We start from the raw sequence: 23,905 nt of genomic DNA on the forward strand, positions 1-23,905 counted from the left end.
TCATATTATATTATTTTCCTGTCAAGGCAAACAAAAGCAGCCTCACTTCCTGTGCAAGTGCCAGACAACTGGAATGACAACGAGTGAACATAATGATCTTTGTTAAATGGTGGGCTGCAACTTTTGTCAGAAAACTTCAGATAAAATACCACAAAATAAATTGTTTGGGGAGAGGGAGTAGGAGCTGAACTTTAACTTTGGATTCAGTTCTGCATAGTCTGAAGTTGTTGAGAGGCTTAATGATCTGGATTTTCATCTACTCTGGGCAGGTATCCAGAGCAAGAAATTCACTAATGGCTATAATAAATCTTAGTGTTAGAGTCAAGTTTTCCCTTCTCAACTTCAAAATAAAAACATTCGCTATACCTATCCCTTGGCGTGCACCCTAGCAGTAATAGTTTTTCTGGGAGACCTTCAGTAAAAGGTGTTTTTTCATGGCTGACCAAGGTTTCAGCGTGTGTGCAAGACACTAACATCTGAGGCTTCTTACTGCCTTGAAATGAAAATGCTTTAGTTCAGCTCTGTTGTTTTAGGAATAGTTTTGACTACTTATTTTGGCATTGGGTTTGCCTGTCATTTCTCACCTTGTATAATGTCAGAAACTGCTAGTGTCTTGTCTAGGATTTTAGGAACTCTCTTTAGTCTTCTAGCAATGCTTTTAATTAACAGGCTCAGAGTTGTACAGGAGGACCAAACATTAGCAAGAGCTTCCCATTCAATAACAGTAGTGCCAGAACTGGCATAGGCTGTATACTGTGAAACTTGAAGTTTGTCTTCTAGCTCTCTTGCTCTCGCTTCTCCTAAAATGTGATTTTGTAAATGTACTCTGCGTACCTTAAGGTATTCTGACAGTATGAGAGGTTGTTTTAAAGAAATCCCTTACAAAGAATTCAATATAAACCAATTTAAAGACTCAAATTGAAGGGTGACATGGTTATTTGGGAGAAATAGGCAACCATAATAAAAGGATATAAGATGATTTGCAGATAACCTGAAGTTAGTGTTTGTGAATACTATCCCAAATGCTTATTTGGAACCAATACTTTACTTGAATTTAGGTCACTGGACTCAATTCACAGTATATTTGGTGTTAAATTTAAGTCCATCAGAGAATATCACTCTTGATGTAATGGACTCTTCATGCTCTGGGGAATCTCACATGTATTTTGTAGTGTTTGTTTTTATCTCTATTTTGTTCTTGTTTTCTCTAATCCTTTTGTGTTTTGATATAAATCTTTCATTGGTTATACAGAGTATGATGCTTGTAGGAAGAGCATGAAAGAATGTGCTGTTTTGGTCAGATTACAGGTCAAATTAAGTGGTGAGAAGTACAGAAGGGAGAGCACTAGGTCTGGAAATAATTTGAAGGGATACTGGTAAAAGGGTACTCACCTTCCTCTTGCTGTGTTGAAGACTGAATCAAAACTTGTGCAATATGCATATGCTTAGTATATAAGTATTTCTACAAGACTGTAATGCTCTTCTCTTCCATGTGTAAAGAATGCTAAGTCCTCTACCTTAAAAATTTTCATTGTGCTGTGTACACTGTCTTTGTGCTCATGATAAAATCTGGAGTTTAAGCTTAGTATCTGTTTCAAATACACTTCTTCGAGAAATTATGTTTTGACCTTGTAAATTGTGTACCTCAGTGGGTAGGTCAGGAGAGCAGACAGGTTTTATCTGTACATGCTGTTTAGGAAATATTTTACTTAAAATGAATTTGTCAGTAGAATTTATTTTAGCATTGCAGAGAGAGCTTGTATTCAGAAATACCCACTTGGGTGTTTCTGTACTTATAACACTAGGAAGAGTTTGCTGATTGATTTATAACCAGCTATTTATTTGAAGAAAAAAAAGGAAAAAAAAATTATAAAAAAGTTATACAATGTTTTATACCTGAAATAACTTGGAAGTTCATTATTTAGAATCAGAGTTTTGGTGCTTCTCTCTTTCTTCTAAAAAATTATTCTTTTAAAAAGTCATTACTTTGGCTGATATGTATTCCCATTTTGTCTGTGAAAAGCACTGCATTTTGTGTGAAATGCAGAATAATAAAGGACAAACATGGCTTAACCTAAACCCTACATAGTTTGTCTTTGGTTTAAACTAAAATTGGTTCAAGTCCACTGGAAGAAGAAATTTGAAATGTCCTATGATTTAACACATTGACAAATTTGGGGGTTCAAATATATTCCCTGCACGTTGTTAAAAACTACAGTGCATCTGATACCTCTTACAGTATGGTATTAATTATTAAAGGCTCGTGTCCTAGGCTCATCCACTAGTAATTGTATTTGACCTCTCTCGCTCAAAGAAGTCTCACCTTGAGGCACTCTCAGTCTCCTGGTGGGCTCAGGGTTGGAACTTGCTTTTGAACATGCTAAATGCACCTTTTTGTGGGGGCACAAGAAAACTTTCCTTCCGCTTCATGTGTGCTGTCCACCCCGAATTCATTAGAGCTGGTTTGGGAAGGTCTGCCGGGGCCCCAGCTCCTTCCTCCCTGCCCCTGCCCTGCTCCGCTGTCTTTGTTGTAAAAATACCTCTACAGCAGCAATGGGCAGGTGAAGGGCCCGAGCAGCCCGGATAGATGGCTGTCAGGTTTTGCCATGTGTCCTCTCACCCTAGGACCCAGGGTAGGACCAGCAGCGACTTGGCGCTGTAACTTCACTGCCTTCTATTTAAAGACTGCCCTGAGTCAGAAGTGAGAGCTGCTGGAGATGACAGTTGCTTCAGGCAACCCTGGGGAGGACAGGGTCGGGGGTAAAAATCACCAGCGAGAGCTGGGAAGGGCATGGAGGGGTACTGCGGCACTGAGTGCGACAGGGCATTTGAGACCTCGTCCTTCATAGAGGATGAGGAAGAGGAGGCTGTGGACCCAGAGGAAGTGGAGGAGCTGACTAACAGGTACTGCCTCCCCCAGGGACTCGCAGCCTCGGGGGAAGCTGGCACCTTCCTCTCAAAGCACCAGCCCTGGGGGGGATGCCAGGATTGGGGCCCAGCACTGGGTTTAGTGCCTTTTCCTCCCTTCCCTTCCCCGATTGCCGCAGATAAAACGTGTGGGAAGTTGTCGGGGGTGGTGGTGGTGGGTGGTGGTGTTTCGGATGGGTATGGCTGTAATTTTGTGCATTAAGCGCCTGCCCTGAGTTCCCTGAAAGCTTTTCTATTTAAAGATCCTCTGGTGTGCCAGCTCAAGTGGCATCTCCCTCTGCTTCTCCCTTTCTGGCTGACTCTTTATCACATATTGATCTTAAATGCTCTGCAGATTTGCCTGTCAGGGAGAAAATGGTCAAAGAATATAATGGTGCATTGAAATTTGTTCATATTTACTGCCCTTTCTTCCTTCCCACTTGTCCCTCCCTCTTCAGTCTCTTCTTCCCCAAAAAGGAAAAACTTGTTCCACACACTCACCACCGCTGGTCAGGATTTGTGTGGCTGATTTTTTGGGTGGAATGAGGAATATTTTATCACTTTGATTTTTTTTTTCCCCCCTTAATAACTCTTGCACAGAAACTGTTGTCCTAATATTGTGTTCCTACTGTCAGGAAAATAACAAGAGAGACAGTGGCCCAGTGCCCAGTGCATGGCACTGGTCCTGTGCAGGATGTGGAGGCATCTGCAATTTGATCCACATTGGACATTAGGAGAAATTTCTTTACTGAAAGAGTGATCAGGCCTTGGAACAGGCTGCCCAGGGAAGTGGTGGAGTCACCATCCCTGGAAGTATTTAAAAGACGTGTAGATGAGGCCCTTAGGGACATGGTTTAGTGGGCATGGTGTGTTGGGTTGACGGTTGGACTCGATGATCTTAGAGGTCTTTTCCAACCTTAATGATTCTATGATTCTATGATTTACAGATTCCTCTGACCATGCCAATGCTGTTGGTTTCAAAAAGAGACTGTGAGGCCTGAGAGTCCACCTGCACGTATCGGGTTGCAAGATTTCTTCCTTGTCTTGAGTAAAGCCTATCAGTTTTGGGTGGATACTGTAGGAAGAACCAAAAACATTAATGTGACAATTTAAGGTATTTTCAGAAACCATGTTTTTAAGAAATTTGGGTCATACAGTTCCTAAAACCTAAGTGCTGTGGAGCCATCCTGCGTTTACAAATCTCTCTGAGCATATCACAGTTCAAAGCATTTTCTAACTTTGCTGATGGTCACTGGAAGAGAGTAAGATGGCAGAAGAGAGGTGAGGGGACTCTGTGCAGCCTAACCCACCCTGAGTGCTGCGGGAACAAAATTCAAATGGAAACGTAGCCCAGGACTGTAGGAAAACCTCCTTGCAGTGGAAATAGAGAGCTGGTTTTCTCCTGAGGGAGATGTTGACTCTTCAGTCCCATACTGGCAGAGAGAGGGGTTACGAGACTATAAAGGGTCTACATTTGAAAATGTAGCTTAGAGGAGATGTAACCAATATGCGAACTTGGCTGAAGACAGCCTGTCCTGGACCCTGCTGTCATTGATTTATTTTTAACAACCCCAAGCTCTCTGCTGCTTTCGTCTTCCTCCTCTGTATGCATTTGAACAGCACCTGGTTGTGCAACGTTGCAGTCAGTGGGAACTCCTTCTATTTCCATTTTTCAAGCACGCTAAATATCCTCATTCCTATTTTATAAAAGAGTTAGGCAGCAAGATGGCTGGCCCAAGGTCAGTAAGCGCTCGTGTGACAGAAGCAGAAAAGTCCTGGTGTTCCCCCAGGACCCTACTCCCTTTGCGCTACCCCCCCAAGCCCTGACTGACCTGTTCCACTTCCACACTAGTCCCTCTGTAGCAGCCACGGAGCCTGGTGTGGCTTTTGCCACAGTTTTCACCGTGAGGCTGAGCAGCCTGGCATCTGCAACCTGCTCTTCCCTACCGAGCGTGAGTGGGCACCTGCATACGGGGCTCTGGTGGCGTGTCAGGGTTAGGTTTGTTTTCCTCCCATCAGCTCTCAGGCCTCCTCATGTTACTGACAGCTCTTCTGAGGACTAACAGAAAATAGTGCCTGTCCAATGGGAACTGCTTTCCTATAGGGGATGTGCCACTTAATTCATAAGTATCATCTTCAGTGTTCAATAAAATCCCAAAAGCTTCAGCAGAGTTTATGACTTGCCCCAAAATTATGATGCATGCACATAAAAAGTAAAAAAGTTCAGGTTTCACATCTTTATTACTCTTTTTAATGTAATCTTTAAATAATTTGGTTTCCTAACACAGGTTTTTATGCAAGTAATGAGACTAACATGAGGCATCAGAACCTATTATAAAGATGGCATAAGGCATCATGTCCTTGTCAGCACAAATAACCCACTGATCTTCAGAGAGTTCATGCAATATTTTCTTGCCTTTGGGCATTTCACTATCCGAGATTGATGGATTGTGGCAGATGTCTTTTGTTTCTAGCTCCATGTAGAATTAATCATCTAAACAGGGAAAATATTTTGAAAGCGTGTATTGTGTATTTTAAGGCAAACATGAGTATGAAGTTAATAGGTTTTAATTTTTGTGATGATAACTGAGAGATTAAAGTCTAGCTATAGGAAGATAGTTTACTGATTAACTGGTTTATGTACCCACTGGAATATCTGAGTCTCTAACAACTACGTGACACGTGAGCTGCTGTTACACGGTTCTGTCTCTCAGACCGTTCCCAGCTGATTTCCTTTTGCAATGGGAAGGTCTTAGGATGTGTCTGTGTGCAGGGCTTACCTAAAAATGGCTCTGCAGCCAATTTATATGTGTTTCCAGGTAGCTGGTTTGCCTGGAATGAGTATGGAGCTGTTTTTATCTATTCATTTAGTGATGACCTAAGACCAGTAAATGGGGAGAAAGTCCTGGAGTTCTGGAAATTTTTTTTTTTTTTTAAATGAAGCAGTCCTTCCACGAGAAGATCAGAGGTGTGGAAGCTTTAGAGCCAAGTCTAGCTTAGGATGAGTGGTGAAATGGATGAAAGGGAAAGCAAAGTGGAGAAGGGGGCTGCCTGCCACCCAGGGAATGCTGCATTATCCAGGAGAGCGAAGGAGTTGAATGATAGCAAATGGGATGGTGGGAAAGAAGGGGGTGGGAAGGGGAGCGCTGGGGATTTGTCTTCCCAAGAAAAAGTTTGCCATACCCTCCCCAAAGCAAGAAAGACGTGGGGAAAGGGTGTGTGATTTTTAGTTTCCTAGATCAGTCAGCGCCTGACTTGGGCCGGTGTGGAAGGGGCTGACAGGGCTGTTTGTCCACCGCCGGCTGCAGGCACGTGTGCGCGGGGAAGGCGAGAGCGGCGGGAAGCGGAGGCTTTCCGGTATCCCTCACGAGCCATGTCGAGCGCCGCGGGGTGGAGGCTCGAGTTACAGGGCGCCGGGAGCAGCTGAATGGGGCGAAGCATTGAGGCGGGGGCGTTGCGGCGGGGAGCGGCTCAGCTGGGGACGCTACCACGTCTCCTGGCCCCTGCCGGGGGAGTCCTTGATAAAGCTCTAGATTGCAGTTTGGATCTGAAATAACACTCAGACTTTGAGAAGTTCCCTATTAGGTCTCAACAAAGTGATTAAATCACTGTGTAAAGGAAGTCTCCCACCCAGACCAAAGTGTTTGTTCAATACCTGTGCTCCTTCCACAACCTGTATGGTGGAGAATCCAAAATGCAAGAGCAATGCAGGCCTCTGGGGCACGAAGCTGCTGCGGTTTCTCAAGCAGCACCTGAAGCTGCGACTGGCAACACCACCGGGCCATGCCATGACCTGATGTCTGGAAAAGAGACCAGCACCGCAGTGGGTTGTATCGCTTCTCAGGCATTTGCAAGCATCAGGGATGGAACAAAATATCTGAGACTGGCCCAACTCCTGGCTCCCAGCAACTCTTAATAAAAATCAGCTTTGTAGCAGAAAGCGAGTAGCTGTCTTATTGCTTTTAGATAATTATTCATTTGAGTTTGGACAGATGCATGAGCCACTGTGTTGCCAGAAGGGGCATCATTAACACCAAAGGAAGTTATCAGCAGGTTAACAAGTGAAAGGCTAGGTTTAAAATAGTGACTTTCTGTAGCTCCAAATTCTCTTACCCTGAAGAAGGAGATGGATGAGCTGTAGCCCTAGGAAATGCAGAGCAACAGGCAGAGACCTTGCTTACTGATTGCTGTAAGGGAAAAGGAGCAACATGGTAAAGGCAAAAACTACAGGAATGTACAGAACAAAAACACAAATGCAGAAAAAGAAAATATTTCCTTCAACTGGGAAGGCAAATTGGCCAACACCAATTTTTTTACCCACTGCCCTGTGTCTGCAGGGTTCAGGTAGGAGCCTTTAGGGGATGAGAGATCTTTTCAGTGCAGGCTATTGCCACAGCTTGGCATCTCAGTCATTTTATCTGGGTTGTTTTCAGCTTGCAAGGTGTCATGCAGCAAACAGCAACAAATTTTGTTGATACCAGGAGTGACAAGGTCTGATGTGAAGAGGATGAAGGGAGGGTCTGGAGGATTTTAGAAAGCTGATGGACTGGCTATGCTTCTCTGCAATGATGGTGGTGTAGTACAGATGGACAGACCTCACTCAGCATGTCTGAACACAACTGCTCCAGCAGCTGGGGAGGTGAAAACTCTTCCCTGGTAAGATACATAAGGGAACGTGTGCCCAGCCTGCTGGGCTGGACTAGAAACCTGAAATCCCAGCACATGCAGAATGGAAGTCGTAGTGAGAAGCAGAGGACTGTGAGAAGCAGAAGGCGGCGATAAGAAAAATCTGGTTTTGAGCTATTATGACAGGAAGCACAAAAAGGTTGTCAGTGTCTTCAAGGTTTGAGCCAGTGTCCTAGCATGGAAATAACAGACTGACAGCACACGTGCTGACAGGATTGGGTGTGAAATGTCTATGTGGAAAAAAAGGCAGCACTGGCTTTTGTCCCTGGATGTCAGTGGTTTCATACCTGCATTTATGGAGCTGAAACATTGTGAATGTCTTTTTGCAATGGCAGACACTTCCTCTGACTAGAGAGGGGTCTTTCAGCTACTACTGTGCAGTGTACAAATTGTATACAAAACTAGGGCAGCATTTGGAAGTATATTGGGAGAAAATGCCTGATTTCTGTGTCTTTCATTCTGGTCTTAAAAATTTAAAGCACCAGCTCATTGCACTGTAGAGGAATATGGACTGTGACCGCAACTTTGGATATGAGACAATGACGTGAATAATTCAATCTTTTTGCATAGGCAGGGCCAGGGCAGCCCATTCTTATTCACTAATATCAGCTGAAGTGGGAGTGCTGCTCTATTCTGCATGGGGTTTTATTTAACACCAGGTAGTGCAGAAAAATAGGTAAAAAATATGAGGGCTACTGAGAAGTTGAAAAATGTAAAAAAAAAAGATTAGGCATCTGTTATTGTGGACTCAAATAAGCCCTGAAAGCTTCCTCAGTACTAATGCTACTGATTTTTTTATTTTATTTTTTTGCTATGCCCAAGTCAACCTAATGCCAAGCCATGAAACTGGCAAAGGAAAAGCTAGCAGCAAAGTCGGTATAGATTTGTTTGCTTTGTCTTTTCTGCTGACCTATAAATCTTACCTTATAGAGCTAGCCTTGCTAGAGAGTACTACACCTAGGCTGTAGTACAGATAAACAGCTGTACATGCTGGGGTTTTGTTTTTTGTTTGGAGGCTGGGTGTTTGGGGTTTTTTGGCTAAGATGTGATTATTTAATATTGCACTGTCAGTCTTGCATTGAATTGTGGGCTTTAGTCCAAGCTGTCCTGCTAGGCATAGTCTCCAGTCCAGCCCAGTCACCACAACTGGCTCTAAGTCCCATCACTGGGGTTCGATACCACATTGTCCCACCACTGCCTGGTCAGGCTGTTGATCCCACAGGGTGACTTCATTCTTCAGTTAGCACCGAGCACGTCAGAGATGAGATGGTCCATGCATCAGTCTGCATGGACCTCAGTGTAGGCCAGTCCAGTGCAGCCCTTCTTGTGCTGTGCTCTGGAGAGCAAATTCATGGAAAAGTAAGGCCAGCACTGCTAGTATCAGAATTACCTTTTTGTTTCCAATAGGTACTGAGCAGTTTTGCTGAGTGCCCTTTACAAAAACATTACGGTTAGGAGAGTTTGCTTGATGGAGAGATTATGGCTCTCCTCAGGATTTTCTCTTCTCCTCCTTGTCGCAGGAGAAGAGTCAGAGATCACTCAGATCTGATCTAATCAGTAAATTTAGGTATGTAAAATATTTAATAAGTACAGATGGATTGACGGTCAATACTATTTACTACGCTTAAAGTTAGTATGGGATACAAAGATTATCGTGTAATCTTACTATACGTATCTTAAATGTTACATGCATGCAAAAAATGTCACTTACTAACCCATTGATGCCTGGTGTCAGGTAAGGGATCTCTCAGCCTCGAGGGGTAACCTTGAGAGGCGTCCCTACTCAAGGGGAGATCGCCGCGCAGCCAGCTGCTATGGAGGGATAGCTCAACGGGCCTTGATGGCTGCAGATTTTTATAGCTTAAAGTGGTTGATTTGTAGTCAGATTTTCTGCTGTGTTCATGCAGTTTTGGCTGCTTATCAGCCCAGTCTCCAGCCAAACTGTTTTTTTGGTTTTGGTGCTGGGTTCTCACTGATAGCCTCACACAATAGGATTAACTTTGGTTAGGCCTACTTGCAGAGCATCTGCCTGGACCAAAGTTCAGTTAGTTCAAACAGGAGGAGTGCATCCATCACACTCCTTCAAAGACCTCTGCCTTCTGCCATGTGCTCGGCACCCTCCGGAGCGGTGCTGACTGCTCCTCAGGGGTGTCCCCCTGCCTCTGCAGCCTGCAGGCATCTCTGGCACCCACATGGTGCTGGGTCGCAGCCTGTGGCAGTCAGTCAGCCGGGTTCTGCTTCTCCGATCCCGTGGTCAGGAGCCAATTTCTTCAATTTTGCCTTATCCTAATCACCTAGAAAGTGACCCCTCCCTCTGTTCAGTGGAAGTTGGACATTGTGTGGCCATAGGTTTGCATCCTTCCATGAGAGTGACAGAGACTTCACCACTTCACTAGCTCTGTTCTACTGAAGCCTCTGCCTTTGCCAGAAGATACTCTGCCTTTCTTTCCATCAGCTACTAACACGATTTCCCTAAATGAACTACTATCTACTCAAGGAATATTGGGGTTGAGTGTTATGATTACCTTTTCTATGCTTTTTTCAAATAACTATTGTAACCCTAAAAAGACTTTTTTTTTAAAAAAAATAGTATTATGTCTTTTAATTGATTTTGCTATTCTTTACACTCTTATTTTTAATACTGTTTTTTTTTTCTAAAGCTTCCAAGAAAACGTTTCTCTAGCCTTTCTTTTTTAACTGAGAGATTTAATTGCAGCATATGATAGCATACTGATTGCATATCATAAGGTTTAAAGTTAGCTTTATAAAACATATTGTTATTTCATTCAGGGAGGGCTCAGTATATTTTTATTGTTGAATGTATTCTAAATTACTTTGTTAAATATATAGAGTGCACAGTATCTTCTAAGTGTTTAGCGCAAGGTTTAAATTATTGTGAGATAACCAGGCACTGGAGAATAGCCCCAGAATCAGCTCAATCTCACACTGGCAAAACAAGGTCAGATCAAAGACCTGTTTTTCCTGCATTGTCAAGAGCATTTAAACACCTCCCCTTCATTGAACTAATCTTGCAACATGCAGCTTCACAAAAATTTATCTAAAATACATTTGTCAGATGAAATATGACTTTGCTTATGCTTGTGTTTCAAAATTTATGCACATGCAGTATTTTTACAACTTTGAAAAGTATTTTTGCTTTAATGCAAAAATGTAGATTTCACTGCAATAATTTGATTTGTTGTGTGATTTTATGGCTTTTTTTGCTTTTTTGCTTTTTTCTTTTTTTTTTTTTTTTAGTTTAAAAGATCTTATCCAAAGTGAAGATGTGAAACCCAAGCTGCAGTACATCGTGACTAACCCTTCCTTTTCTATGGTAACAGTTCAAAGCGAAGATAGTGGGATAACCTGGGAAACCAGCTCGAGCAGGTGTTCTACTCCCTGGGTGTCAGAAACTAGTACAACTTCTGATCTTTACAGTATGGAAAGTTCACCAGTAGGTTCTCCTCCAGGAAAAGTTATCTTTAGTATGGATGAAGGTAAGATTGTTCGGAAAAGAAAGCGTAAATCTTCAAATAGGGTGCCAATGCCTGCAAATCTGAAGGGAGGCCAGGGCAATAAAACACGTGACTCTTCTGGAATGCAGAGGCAAGAACAAAGAGAGGTGCAGGGCTCAGTGTTAAACGTTGAACAGATGGAAGCACAAGATACAGATGAGGAAATGTTGGACGACAAAGAAGATCTAGAGATCATTGCAGAAGAGCCAGTAAAACGTGCTACAATAACATCAATACTTAGAGAAAGCAGACTGAGAAAAGTAGGGCTGATCCTTGGAGGACCAGTACAAGCTAGAATCCAGCTGTTCAACTCAATTTTTGGAGGGACTGGGCCAGCCCCTGAAACACTAGAGAAAACTAGAATCCAGAGAAGTAGCTCAGTTTCAGGAGATTCTGAACAGTTCCTTGAAGCATCAGTAAAAGAAAGACTGCGGAAGTTCAGTTCACTTTCAGAAGCAACACATCCAAAACCTTTCCAGAGAGCAAGAAGTAGAAATCTTGAAACACCATCGGAGAGACGGAGGGAACAAAGACAGCAACCCGCAGCACATTCAAATCAAAGCTATTCTTCACCAACAACGCTTCTTGAAAAATGGCTTACTAATAAAGATGATGTTTCATTTGAAAATGTTAAACCTGTTAAAATGAAAGATAAACCAAGCAGATTTTCAAGCTTTGGTGCAGAAACAACTCTTCAGCATGAAGAAAGAAAAGACAGACAAACTCTTTTGGAGACTCCAAATCAGGTATCGGGACAGTCACTGAAGTCCTGCCCTCCTGAAGAAGCCAGGAAGCAGCAAAGTTATTCACCTGAGGCCAAAACGTCAATAACAGAGCAATCAACATCTGTTTCATTAGAGTCTGATGATAAATCAGAGAAACAAGTGCTGCTTCCTTCAGCTGAAACTGCAAACAAGAAACCAGACCAATCCCTGCTGACAGCATCAGATCCTCTGGATGAACCAATGGAGCAGGAAATTCAGCCCAATTCTGCACCACAGTCTGTTTCAGCAGATTTTGTTAATGAATTAGATGATAGACAAAGTACCCAACCTATTTTGCCTACAGCATCCATGTCAGAACATCCTGAGAGGGAAGCACAGAAGTCAGCAGTTCAGTCTTACTTACCTAGTGCTCCATCAGCTAAATCCAAATATTCCGCTCTGTCTGAAACAAGACAGGAGAATATTATTCCTCAGTCATCAGAAACTGCACAATCTGAATCTGAACACGTGCTTTTACCACATTCTGTATATGAAACAGAGAAGCAAGAAACTGAGTGTCACTCATCAACAACTGCATGGTCAGAAACTGAGCATTCGGGTCTATTGCATTCTGCTAAAAAAAAAGAGAGTCAAAAGACCCCACCACCAGAAACACAAAATGTTCACTTAGAGAAGCAAACAGAGTCCGAACGAGACTTTTCCTCCTCCCTTCAGGAAACAGAGGAGCAAGGAATTAAACTAAATTCACCTATTCCTGAAAAGATAGATTCTAAATATTTTGGCATTTCATATCCTATTTGCACAGAAACACAAGAAACTCAGAAAACTTCAACTGTAAATAAAGCAGTAGATTTGGATCACCCTGATTTTTCCATTGAAAAAACCAAACAAGCAGAGAGTGCACAAATGGAGATGGAGCATCCAGATTTCTCATATTCCAGAGAAGAAACAGAGGAATTGGAGAGTGCACAACTGGAGACAGAATATCCTGAATTGCTTTTTTCCACGAAAGAAACAGAGGAATTGGAGAGTACACAACTGGAGATGGAGCATCCAGACTTTTCTTTTTCCACAGAAGAAACGGAGGAATCAGAAAGTGCACAGCTGGAAATGGAACATCAGGAGTTTTTATTTTCCAGGGAAGAAACAGAAAACCAAAAATATGTTCCTTTTGAACCGGAACAGCCAGAGTCTTATTCCCCTGAAGAAGCAGAGCAAGAAGAAACAGCACAACTTGCGTTGGAACCTTCAGATTTATCGTGTTTGATGGAAGAAGCAGAGAAAGAAAACACTACAGAACTCCAATTGGTACATCCAGATATATCTGATTCCACTGGAAGAGCTGAGACACAGCAAACTGGGTATCTGGAAACAGCACATTCAGATTTACCTTATCCCATGAATAAAACAAAGCAGCAAGAATTGGTACAAGTAGATTTGGACAATTCTATTATGTCATATTTTAGTGACAAAGGAGAACAGCCACAGCCTGTACAGCAGGATTCACAACCTGGAGGTAAGCTATATTCCTGTGCCAAGGGAGTGCAAGGAGAAACTACTCAACTGCAGTCAGAGCATCCAGTTTTGTCATATTCTACTGGAAAAGAACAGCAACATAAAACCTCACAGATGAGGGTAGAACAGCTGGATACATCATATTCCACTGGCAAAACTGAACAACAGGAAATATTGCAACCAAAGTTGGAACAAGCAGATTCATCATATTCCCATGGAGAAACAGCACAAGAAGCTGTACAAAGAGACTTAGAAGGTCCAGAGCCATCATGTTTCATTAGTGAAGCAGAGCAACATGAAAATGTACAACTAGCTTCAGAAAACAGGGATTTCTCATTTACCACTGGAGAAGTAATGCAAGAAAGAGTGAAGTCAGGATCTTTGGGCTTGTCACATTCGATTGACAGAGCAAAGTCCTGGGAAATGGCACAATTGGAGCAGGAACATTCGCTTCCCTGCTATTCCACTGCTGGTAGTCAGCAACAGGAAGCCACACCACTGGATTTGGCCCAGCCAGATATATCGCATTCCTTTGGCAGAATGGAACAAGATATAGTACAAAGAGAGCTGGAACAGCAGGAAACAGCCCAACAAAAAGCTATGCAAATGGAACTGGAGTATTCAGATTTGTCAGAAACCTGGGGGAAAGAAGAACCACAGGACATAGACCAAATGAATTTGGCACAGCAAGAAACAGCTCAACCAGAGTTAGTGCATCCGTCTTTGCCATATTCTTTCAGTGAACAAATACAAGAAGAAATGCAAATGGAGCCAGCATATCCAGAACAGACATTTTATGTAAGTACAGAAATGCAGGAGAAAATGACACAACACAAATCAGAGCAACCATTTATTTCATATTTTACTGGCAAAACAGAGCAACAAGAAATAGTACGTTCAGAGCTGGAGCAAACATTTTTGCCATCTTCCAGTGGAAAAGAAGCTCCACTGGAAATGGAAATTAGTTCAGAATATCCAGATTTGTCACATTCCTTTCACGAAGCTGAACAACAAGAAAAATTGGAACATCCAACCTTACCATTTAGTTTGAAGCAACAGGAAACTGCACCACTGGTGATGGAACATCCAGATTTTTCATGTGACAGTGGTGAAGCAAAACCAGATGACACTGTAGAGCAGGAGTCAGAACATCCAGAGCTGTCATACTCCATGGGAGAAACACAAGAATCAGAACATTTGGATTCACCAGGAACCCTGCGTGAAGCAGCACAAGATGAAAGTATGGAAGTGGAATCTAAATACCCAAATTTGTCATGTTCTGATGGCCAAAAAAGCCAGCAAGAAACTTCACAACTGCATTCAAAATATCCAGATTTATCATTCTTCTTTGGTAAAGCCAAAGAACAAGCAAGTCAAGAATTTGAGCCAAAACATCAAAAATTGCCTAAAGTGGCCAGAGAAAGAGCTTCTCAAGCAACTGCACAAATAGAGTCAAAACATCCAGATTTGACATATTCCCTTGGCAAAGCAGATGAGCTGGAAATTGCACCATGGGAAATGAAACATCCTGATTTGTCACATTCCACTGATGAGACAAACCAACAAGAAGTAGTATTGTTGGATCAGAAACACAGAAAAATTTCTGTTGACAGAGAAAAGCAGCAGCAAACCACAAACCAGCAGTTAGAGCAAGAGAAGTTATCATATTCTCCTGGCAAAACAGAGCAATTAAAATATGCTCAAGAGGACTTGGAACAACCAGATTTATTATTTTCCATTGACAGGCCAGATGATGAAATGGCCCCACCAGAGACAGAACATGCTGATGTGATACATCCTCTGGACAAAGCAGAGGTACGACAAAGAGTACGACAAGAATCAGAGCAAACAGGTTTAACTTCTCCCTTTGGAAAAGCAGAACAGAAAACAGTTCAGCCAGATGTGGAAATTCCACATTTGGCCCATTCTGCGGGTACAGCAGAACAAAAAGAAATGGCAGAACCAGGGCAGGGACATCCTGACTTGCCTTATTCTGTTTTCAAAGCAGGAGGACTGCAAACTGCACAGCTGAAACCTGAATACCCTGGTCTAGCATGTTCCCTTGACAAAGTGCAGGAAATGACCCAGCTGAGATTGGAACAGCTGGATGTGTTGTATGTCTGTGACAAAACAGAGCAACTCCCACCTGCCCAGCTGGAGCTGGGCCACACAGACTTGGCATCCCCTGCTGACAAAGTGGGGCAGCAAGGGATGGAGCACACAGCCTTGGGACGCCCTGATGAGGGACAGTCTGTAAACAGAGCAGAGTATCCACAAGCTGCAAAAGAGAAACTAGGACTTCCAGATGCATCATCTCATAATGGAAAAGCAGAGCAAAGAGAAATGGCAAAACCAGAGCTGAAGCATCCTGATTTATCATATTCCATTGATAAAACACAGCCACAGTCACATTCCACTGGCACAGTACAGCAACAAGAAAAGGTTCAACCAGAGCTGGAACAGCCAGGTGATTTTTCATCATCTCTTGGCAAAGAAGAGCAATGGGAAAGTGCAGGAATGCAGGCAGAACACCCTGAGCTGCAGTGCTCTATGGGGAAAACAGAACAACTGCAAAATTCCCAAGCAAAATCAGAATATGCAGATTTGTCATTCTCTGTTGGCACAGCAGAAACTCATAAAACAACACAGCCACAGTTGAAAGAACATGATTTGTTGCATTCTTTTGTCAAAACAAAGCAATCATGGGCAGCCCCACTGGAGTCTGAACATCCAGACATCTCAGATGCCATGGGCAAAGTACTGCACCCTGATTTGTCCTCTTCTGTTAGCGAAGAAAAACGAAGTGCACAACTGGAGTTCAAACAGGAAAGGGGAAACTATGCATTACACTCAGAGGAAACAGTACGACTGAAATTGGAACAGCCGATGTTGTCAAGTTCTCATGGCACAGCAGAGCAACCAAATAGGGCCCCACTGGAAGGGGAATTCCTGGACTTCTTGTATTCCTCTGGCAAAAAAGAACAACAAGAAGTGGCAAAACAAGAGTTGGAGCATTCAGATTTATCATATTCCACTGATAAAACACAGCGACAAGAAACCACAAAATTTGGGTTAGGACAACCAGATTTATCATCTTGTCCTGGCAAGACAGTGCAACCACAAACTGTTCAAGTGGAAGCAGAATATCAGGACTTGCTGCATTTCACTGGCAAAACAGAACAGCAAGGAACAGCACAACCAGAGGTTGAGCATCCGGATTTGTCATGTTCCAGTGGCAAAGTAGAGCAGACGCAGGCTACACAACAGAAATCAGAGCAGCCTGTAACACTTCATCCCATTGGAAAAACAGAGCAACAAGGAATGGCACATCCAGAGCAGGAACTTCCTAATTTATCATATTCCATTTGCAAAACGCTGTCACAAGAAATGACACAAATGGGCTTAGAACAACAAAATTTAACATATGCCCTTGGTAAAACAGATGAAATACAACCTATGCAAGGTGAACTGGAACATACAGGTTCATCGTATTCTTCTGGCAAAAGAGAACAAGAAATGGTATTGCCAGAGTTGCGACATCCACAGCTATCTTATCCTGTTAGAGAAATAGAAGAGGAAGCTACACATCAGAAATCAAACTATCCAGATTTGTCATATTCTGTTGGCCAACAAGAGCACCATGAAATTGAACAACCAGAGGTGGAAGAAATTGATTTATCCTATCCAGCTGGCAAATCAGAGCACTCGCAACCTGCCCAAATAGTACTGCAACAGCCAGAGCTTTTGGAGTCCTTTGGCAAACTAGAGGAAAAGGGAATGGCCCAGCCTGGCTTTTTGCACTCTCTTGGTGAAGAAAAGCGGAAACCAGCTTCACAGTTAGACTTAGTGCAACAAGGTTTATCATATTCACTTGACAAAACAGAAAAACAGGAAACTGCACAAGCAGGGTTCATGCCTTCTGATTTTTCATATTCCACGGAAAAAGCAGAGCAGTTGCAAATGGAACAACAAAAATCAAAACGTCCAGATTTGTCATATTCTCTTGGCAAAGCAGAGACTCGTGGAATAAAACCACCAGATTTATTGTACTCCTACGGCAAAGCAGAGCAGCCACAGGCTGCCCAGCTGGCGCACCCAGAAATGTCATACTTCACGGATGAAACAGAGTGGGGGGATGAGGCCCAACCTGAACTGCAGTGCGTTAATTTGCAGTACTCTGTTGTTGAAACAGAGCTACCAGAAACACCTTCTGTATCATATACCTTTGGTGGGATCGAGGAGCAGGAAACTGCACAACCGGACTTTGAAAAATCAGATTTATCAAGTTCCACTGACAAAGCAGAAAAGCATGAAACAGCCCCACTGAGATCAGGACGTTCAGAGAAGCGAGACACTGGGGCTACTTCATCTCTAACTGCTCAGTTGGAAACTGAACAAGATTTATCCTTTTCCACTGAGGAAGCAGAGAGCCAAAAAATTAAACCGTATTCATCTCTTCCTGAACAAACAGTGTCTGTACCTTTGGGTATTTCACATTCTGTTTCTGAAACAAAAACGGAAGGAAGTCCAAAGTCTTCACCTGTAACTGGAGGCCTGTCCCCCAAGCACTTAGATTTATCTTACACCCATTGTAAAACAGAACAGTCAGAAACTGCCCAGCCTGAGTCAGGTTTCTTCTTTGCAAGAAAAGAAGCAGAGAATACAAAAGTTCATCCACATTTGCCTGTGGCTGCACAGTCAGAGGCTGAACATGTAATTTTACCTGAAACAGAGAGAGAACAGACTCCACATTACTTCCACACAGCTACACAATTAGAATCTGAACAATTAAATTTATCATATTCTATAGATAAAGCAGAAACTCTAGAAAGTCAAGATTATTTAGCTGTACCTTCAAAACTGGAGTCTGAACCTTCAGTTCCATTTTATTCAGTTGATGAAACATGTCAGCAAGAAATTCCACCTTATTCAAAACCTGCCTCTCAGTATTTGGTTCCCACATGGTCCCTTGCTGAACAAGAAAAGCAAAGCATGCAGCTACTTATTCCCCAGTCTGCACAATCAGAGTGTAAACATGTAATTCCACCACATGATGAAAAAGAATTGCAAAAAATTCAGCTATATTCACCTAAACCAGCAAGCTTGAAGACAGTGCAGTTGGAAAGTATGTCTCTAACATGCACACAAGACCAAGATGAGCAAGAATCTCAAGATAATTTGTTGGACACAGAATATTTGTCATCAGAGCAGCTAAGAAGTCCCTCCAAATTCACTACTGATCAGGATAAGCAAGAAATGCAACCTGATGTGCAGAAAGTACCAAGGTTGGTGACCACAGAGTCAAAGGTGACTGCTGTAGCAGACCAGCAAGTAGTGTCGTCAGATTCATTTGTACTTTTTCATACATTACCTGAAATGTCAGTATCAGTAGCTTTCACTGATGATGAAGAGAAACAAAATATTCCATCATCTTTATCTGACGTAGTAGGCATGCTTGGAAAGCAATCTAACATAGTTTCAGGCATTTATACTGAAGGAGAGGATAGACATGAAATGCAACCATATTTTGCAGAGCAAAAGCACGCATCCTTAAAGCATCTGGGAGCTGTTTCATCAGATCTTGTTTATGAAACTGTGACACACCAAACTCAGCATTATTCTGGTGAACGGAGCAGCCTTTCTTCAGCAGAGACGAAATCCATTTGCTCTAGTTCTGATGAAAAGCAGAACCCAGATATTCCATCTTTTGGGCTAGCTAGCTGGCTGGCAGAAGAGGTGAAAGCTTGCTCAATTAGTCCAATAAGAGCTACAGAAGTAGACAAGCAAGGACTTCAACTTTCTCCAAATGAAGCTTCTGATTTTGGATCAAAACAATTCCCAGCTGGAAGTTGCACAGAACTTACAGTTTATGGTACTACAAAGAATAAAGGAGATATGTTTAGCGTTTTTCATTCAGTGTCAAGTGAAATTTCCCACAGAGTGTCCTCAGAAACTAGTCACAGAGCGCAAAGGTATGATTTACCATCTCTGGGAGGAGATAATCCAGGTCCAGACAAAACTAGCATTGGAAACCCTACAAAAATGGAAGCAATGCAACATCTGGAGGTAGACAAAGTGTCTGAAGTGCCTGAACGTTACCTGAGAAGAGAAGAAGAAGAAATGGAACATGTGACTGCTGTAGAAGACAGTCAGCATGCTCCAGAACCTACTGAACAAAAAGATCTATTTAATATTATTTCAGAAGGTTATGAAATACTCAATATTCATGCTCCTACACATATTTCTTCTGTTGATCAAGAAGAAAGTAAACACATGCCAGATAAACTAGAATACTTGGAAACAAATCCTTCATTTAAAAGCAAATTAGCTGATGATGGCCATAGAGCCTTAGCTTCTGGAACAACCACAGAAATTTCAGAAAGCTCAGTGTTGGGAAAGCCTGCAAGCCATGAGCTAAAAGAATTGGTCAAAAATGATGATGTTGAGGAAACTGAAGAAACACAACAAGAAAATTCCATGTTGCCAGAAAACAATAATAATGCAGTGTTGGATCCTAATAATGGTATGGCTGATATGGATTATTTTGAAAAATATACCTTGATTGATGACAAATCCCCAATTAAGCCACATTTTGAAAGACCAAGTTCATTGTTTCTTGTGACAGAAGATCCCAATGAACCTGTGGAAGAAGCCACATCTTTTAAAGAAAGCGCTGAGGTAGATACTTTGGAAGAGGAGTTTTCCTTACTTGAGGATCTGGATGAAGTCTTTTACGGTACTGTGAAAGGAGAAAGCAAAATGCAGTCCTATGCAGATGCTCCAAAACCTTTACCTCTGCAGAAATCAATTGACATTAGCAGTAAAAAAGTTAGAAATGTAGAAGATGAACAGAAGTCACCAGGGACCCCACTCTTAGATTCAGAAGGAGTGCTAGAACGATCTCTGTTGTTCCCTACCACTGTTGCTGCAGTTAATCCAGAGCTTCTAGAGGAGCCACCTGCTCTGTCGTTTTTATACAAGGACCTCTATGCAGAAGCAGTAGGAGAAAAGACAAAGGATGAGACTCCTTCTGATGAGGAAAGTGGTAATTCTAATGTGTCTTTCCCTAGTAGAAATTCAGACACAGATGATGGAACAGGAATATATTTTGAAAAATACATTCTTAAAGATGAAATTCCAAGTAAGGCCATAGGGCCTCAAAAGGATCAGATACCAGAGGATGAGTCTTTTAGTGGAGGAATTTCAGTTCAGAGTTCAGAGGACAAACACAAGCAGGGGTCTGGTGATGTTTCACGTGTCAGAACTGAGATTCTGCCAGAAAGGGGTGTTGTGGAGAGAGAGAAAGTCCAGGTTGACAGTGAGATTCAAGCAACAATTTGTAAACCAATGCATGCCATTCCTTTTGGAAGCAAAGTAATTCTTTCAGGTGCAAGAAGTGATACCACTGAACAAAGAGAAGAAGAAAATGTACCTGTAGAAACAACTGAGGAATTGCCAGAGCAGTCAAGTCATCAAGAGTATAGTCAACTAGTGGCTTATCAGGGAGCTGCATATCAAGAAGCTGGTAATAAGCAGGAAGAACAGCATGAAATAACAGCAGTTCCTCAAATGGAAAAATATGTCCCATATGTCAGGACTCCTGTTGAAGACAGTGAAGATGATCAGTATACCCAGGAAAATCTTTCACGTGTCCCTACCATTCAGCAAACAGAGAAGCCAGACTTGCAAAGAGAGGAGCAGCACCCTGATGTTTATGAAGATCTCACTGAGTCAATGGACTATGATGTGATTACACAAGAAGAACTTTTGCAAGATGTAATATCATCTGAATTCACACACGAGGAGCTATTATTTGAAGACAGGGACTCTTTTGAGCATGTTGGTGATAGTTATGAATTTGATAATGAGCCAGAGCAAAGAACACCTGTTGAGCTTGAAGATTCAGGCTTTGTGGTGATATATCCTGAAAAATCAGCAACAAACATTCCTCAAGTTGAGAGCCCACAAAGAGAACTGAAGAAAGTGCAAGCAGACACATATTGTTACCACTGCAAATGCCCAATATCTGCTATTGACAAGCTTTTTGGAGAACATAAAGACCATGAAGTCACAACACTAGATGCTGCTGCAACCAAGATGAAGGTAAGAATTAATTTGGGTGAGGGAAGGCAATACTGAGGCTAATTTCTCCAGGCCTCCTATGTTGTCAGTGGAGAGGCTTCAGAGAGCAGTCCAGAGGCTAAGTCACAGTATCTATAAAATAAAAACTATTCCTAAACACCTGTGAGAGCTCTTGAAGGGAGACTATCTTACCATTAAGGTATTCTCTAGAGTCCTAGGCTTGTTAAGCTGATATTTTTATTTGTTCAGAAGTTTGAATGACCTTGTTTATATGTAGCTGTTACCAGACTTTCCATCTTTTAGCCGCCTTATCTGTGTAAGTTTGTCTGATTTGTATGTGTAGGGGGAGAAATGGGAAGAGTGTCATTTCTATGAAAAGAAATTTTTAGTAACAGCAGCTCATTTCACTTGACAAGGTACAGAAACCTCCATATGTGGGGACCAGTATCCTCATAAAGTGTTCCCCGTCCCAGTTATGTGTGTTGTTTGCTCAGAGATGTTAGACTAGTTACACAGTTTACACTACATGGTTTTGTTGAAACTCCATCCTCATTTTCTGTTCAGTTCATGTTCATCTGTGCCAATAGTGTTTAGCTGTAGTGCAGGTAAGAGTTTAGCAAGTCCTACTTCTTCCCACTATTTCTAAGCTGTACCACTCTAAAAGATAGATAAAAATGCCCTCCATTTCAGTAGCGTACTCCTTTGCTAGCAATACTAGTGAATATGCTTTTGTTTCTGTGGAAGCTATTCTTCATTAAATTGCAGTTCTGCTTGTGAAAACAGCATGCATGTGATGTCTCACTTTTCCCATATCAGATTTGTTCATGTGTAAGTATACAGATGTTCTTTTCTTGGTGACCAGCTATTTAATCTCACCCCAGTATCTGAAAGGTGAGGTCTCTTTCCTGGCACACGTTTGGTTGACGATAATACAAATTTTGTGTAATTTCATTAAAATTCCCGAAGGGCTTGTATCACTGGTATTTATGTTCTTTTTATGTTAACTCATATACAAGAAAGAGAAATTAAAAGTAGGAGGAGTTAATGTGCCAGTTTCAAATATCAATATTTACAAACTATCTCCATGGTGTGCGGATGTATGACAGCAGAGTTATTTTTTATATATGTCCATTCATGCTTGACTTAGAAGTGATAATTAGCCACCAGTAAGTCAGTAATAAAGTCACAGACCCCAGCCATCCCTCGAATGTACCTGCATTGCAGCAAGTCAAGTTAAGCCACAAATAAACGTCCCATAATATCACTCCCTGGCTGTGGAGCATGGACATGAAGCCGATATTAAATCTGGCCACAACACAGGCTTGCTTCACATGATTTCTAGCATTCAGGGCTCAGGCTACTCTGAGACGGCATTTGTATGTTTCTTGTTACCTCTGTATAATTACTGAGAAAACATTAATATAGCAAAATGCTTGTTGCCTGAATTTTAACTGTAGGAACATAGTTTCACAGTAAATAAAATGAGCTATGGATAGCATCTGTCAGATTTTATAGGTTATCTTGACAAACAGAAGTTTGCCTCTGAATCTTGGTGATTGACCGTAAATATTTATAAAGTGAGCTTTCAGTTTTACAGTCCAATGTGACATTTATAAGTAATGGAAAGTCATATGCTAGTTTTCAACAGATCTAGCTGTAGAAGTTTGCCATAATAGGAAGCTGTTACCAAAAGAAGTTAACCTTCCTTTTAGATTTATGCCAGCTAATTAAAACTATTTTTATAAATTATAAATTGCACCTGAGCAGATGGCCAGCTTGCTTTCACAAAAGGTCAAGAAGGACTAAGAAAAAGTTCTGAGTTGTCTCTGATGCCTGTTGTCCCTTGGACTGCTTTTGTTTCCACATCTAATTCAACCAGTGATTTTGATGGATTCTGGTTTATAGGAAATATCTTTAAAATTCTAAAAAAAAAAAAAAATCACAATGCTGCATAATCTATCAGTCTCATAATTACCTGTGTTATCTTCCTTTTTATGGGCTTGTTCCTGTGATCTCTTGAGGACTCTCATGAGGCTCTGAGTACCCTCGGTTTCTAGCAAAGCTACACTGGAATTCGTAGAGTTCAACAACTTGTATAGACACTCAGCACCTTGTTGAACTGAGCTCACTTTTTTTTTTGTTTGGATACAGTTTTGTGACTGTTCCTGTTGCTATTTCTGTGCTTGTCTTTGTAGCCAGGGAGATAATTGAACTTAATTTAGCAATTGTTCCAATGGTGGCTCATGGCAAAACAAAAATATTAACCTAAAATAAGTTGTGTGTGAAAACTTTATAAAATAACATAGTTACTGAAACATTTGAAATTTCAGGATCAGTTAGGTGAATTGCTAATAGCACTGGAAGAAAAGTCAATGAAGATTGAAGAGTTTGTGAGTGATATTGAATCGCTATTTAACGCTGTTGAGGTAAGTCAGTCCAGTGTTTTATCACACTAGTTTTCTTTCCCTCTACAAA

The 23,905-nt window shown here is 41.8% G+C and overlaps 1 protein-coding gene across 1 annotated transcript in view; it reads left to right on the plus strand.

Moving 5' to 3' along the window:
* The first annotated feature begins 2,791 nt into the window (after nucleotides 1-2,791).
* LOC142074705 (uncharacterized) overlaps nucleotides 2,792-23,905 on the plus strand; it is a 60,514-nt gene continuing 39,400 nt past the window's right edge. Inside the window, exons 1-4 of the mRNA XM_075135509.1 lie at nucleotides 2,792-2,904; nucleotides 10,852-16,697; nucleotides 16,761-21,451; nucleotides 23,761-23,856. Of these exons, the coding sequence (XP_074991610.1) occupies nucleotides 2,792-2,904; nucleotides 10,852-16,697; nucleotides 16,761-21,451; nucleotides 23,761-23,856 (10,746 nt within the window). The remainder of the gene's footprint in view (nucleotides 2,905-10,851; nucleotides 16,698-16,760; nucleotides 21,452-23,760; nucleotides 23,857-23,905) is intronic.

This window comes from Calonectris borealis, chromosome W (genome assembly GCF_964195595.1).
Source record: "Calonectris borealis chromosome W, bCalBor7.hap1.2, whole genome shotgun sequence".
NCBI classification, from domain to species: domain Eukaryota; kingdom Metazoa; phylum Chordata; class Aves; order Procellariiformes; family Procellariidae; genus Calonectris; species Calonectris borealis.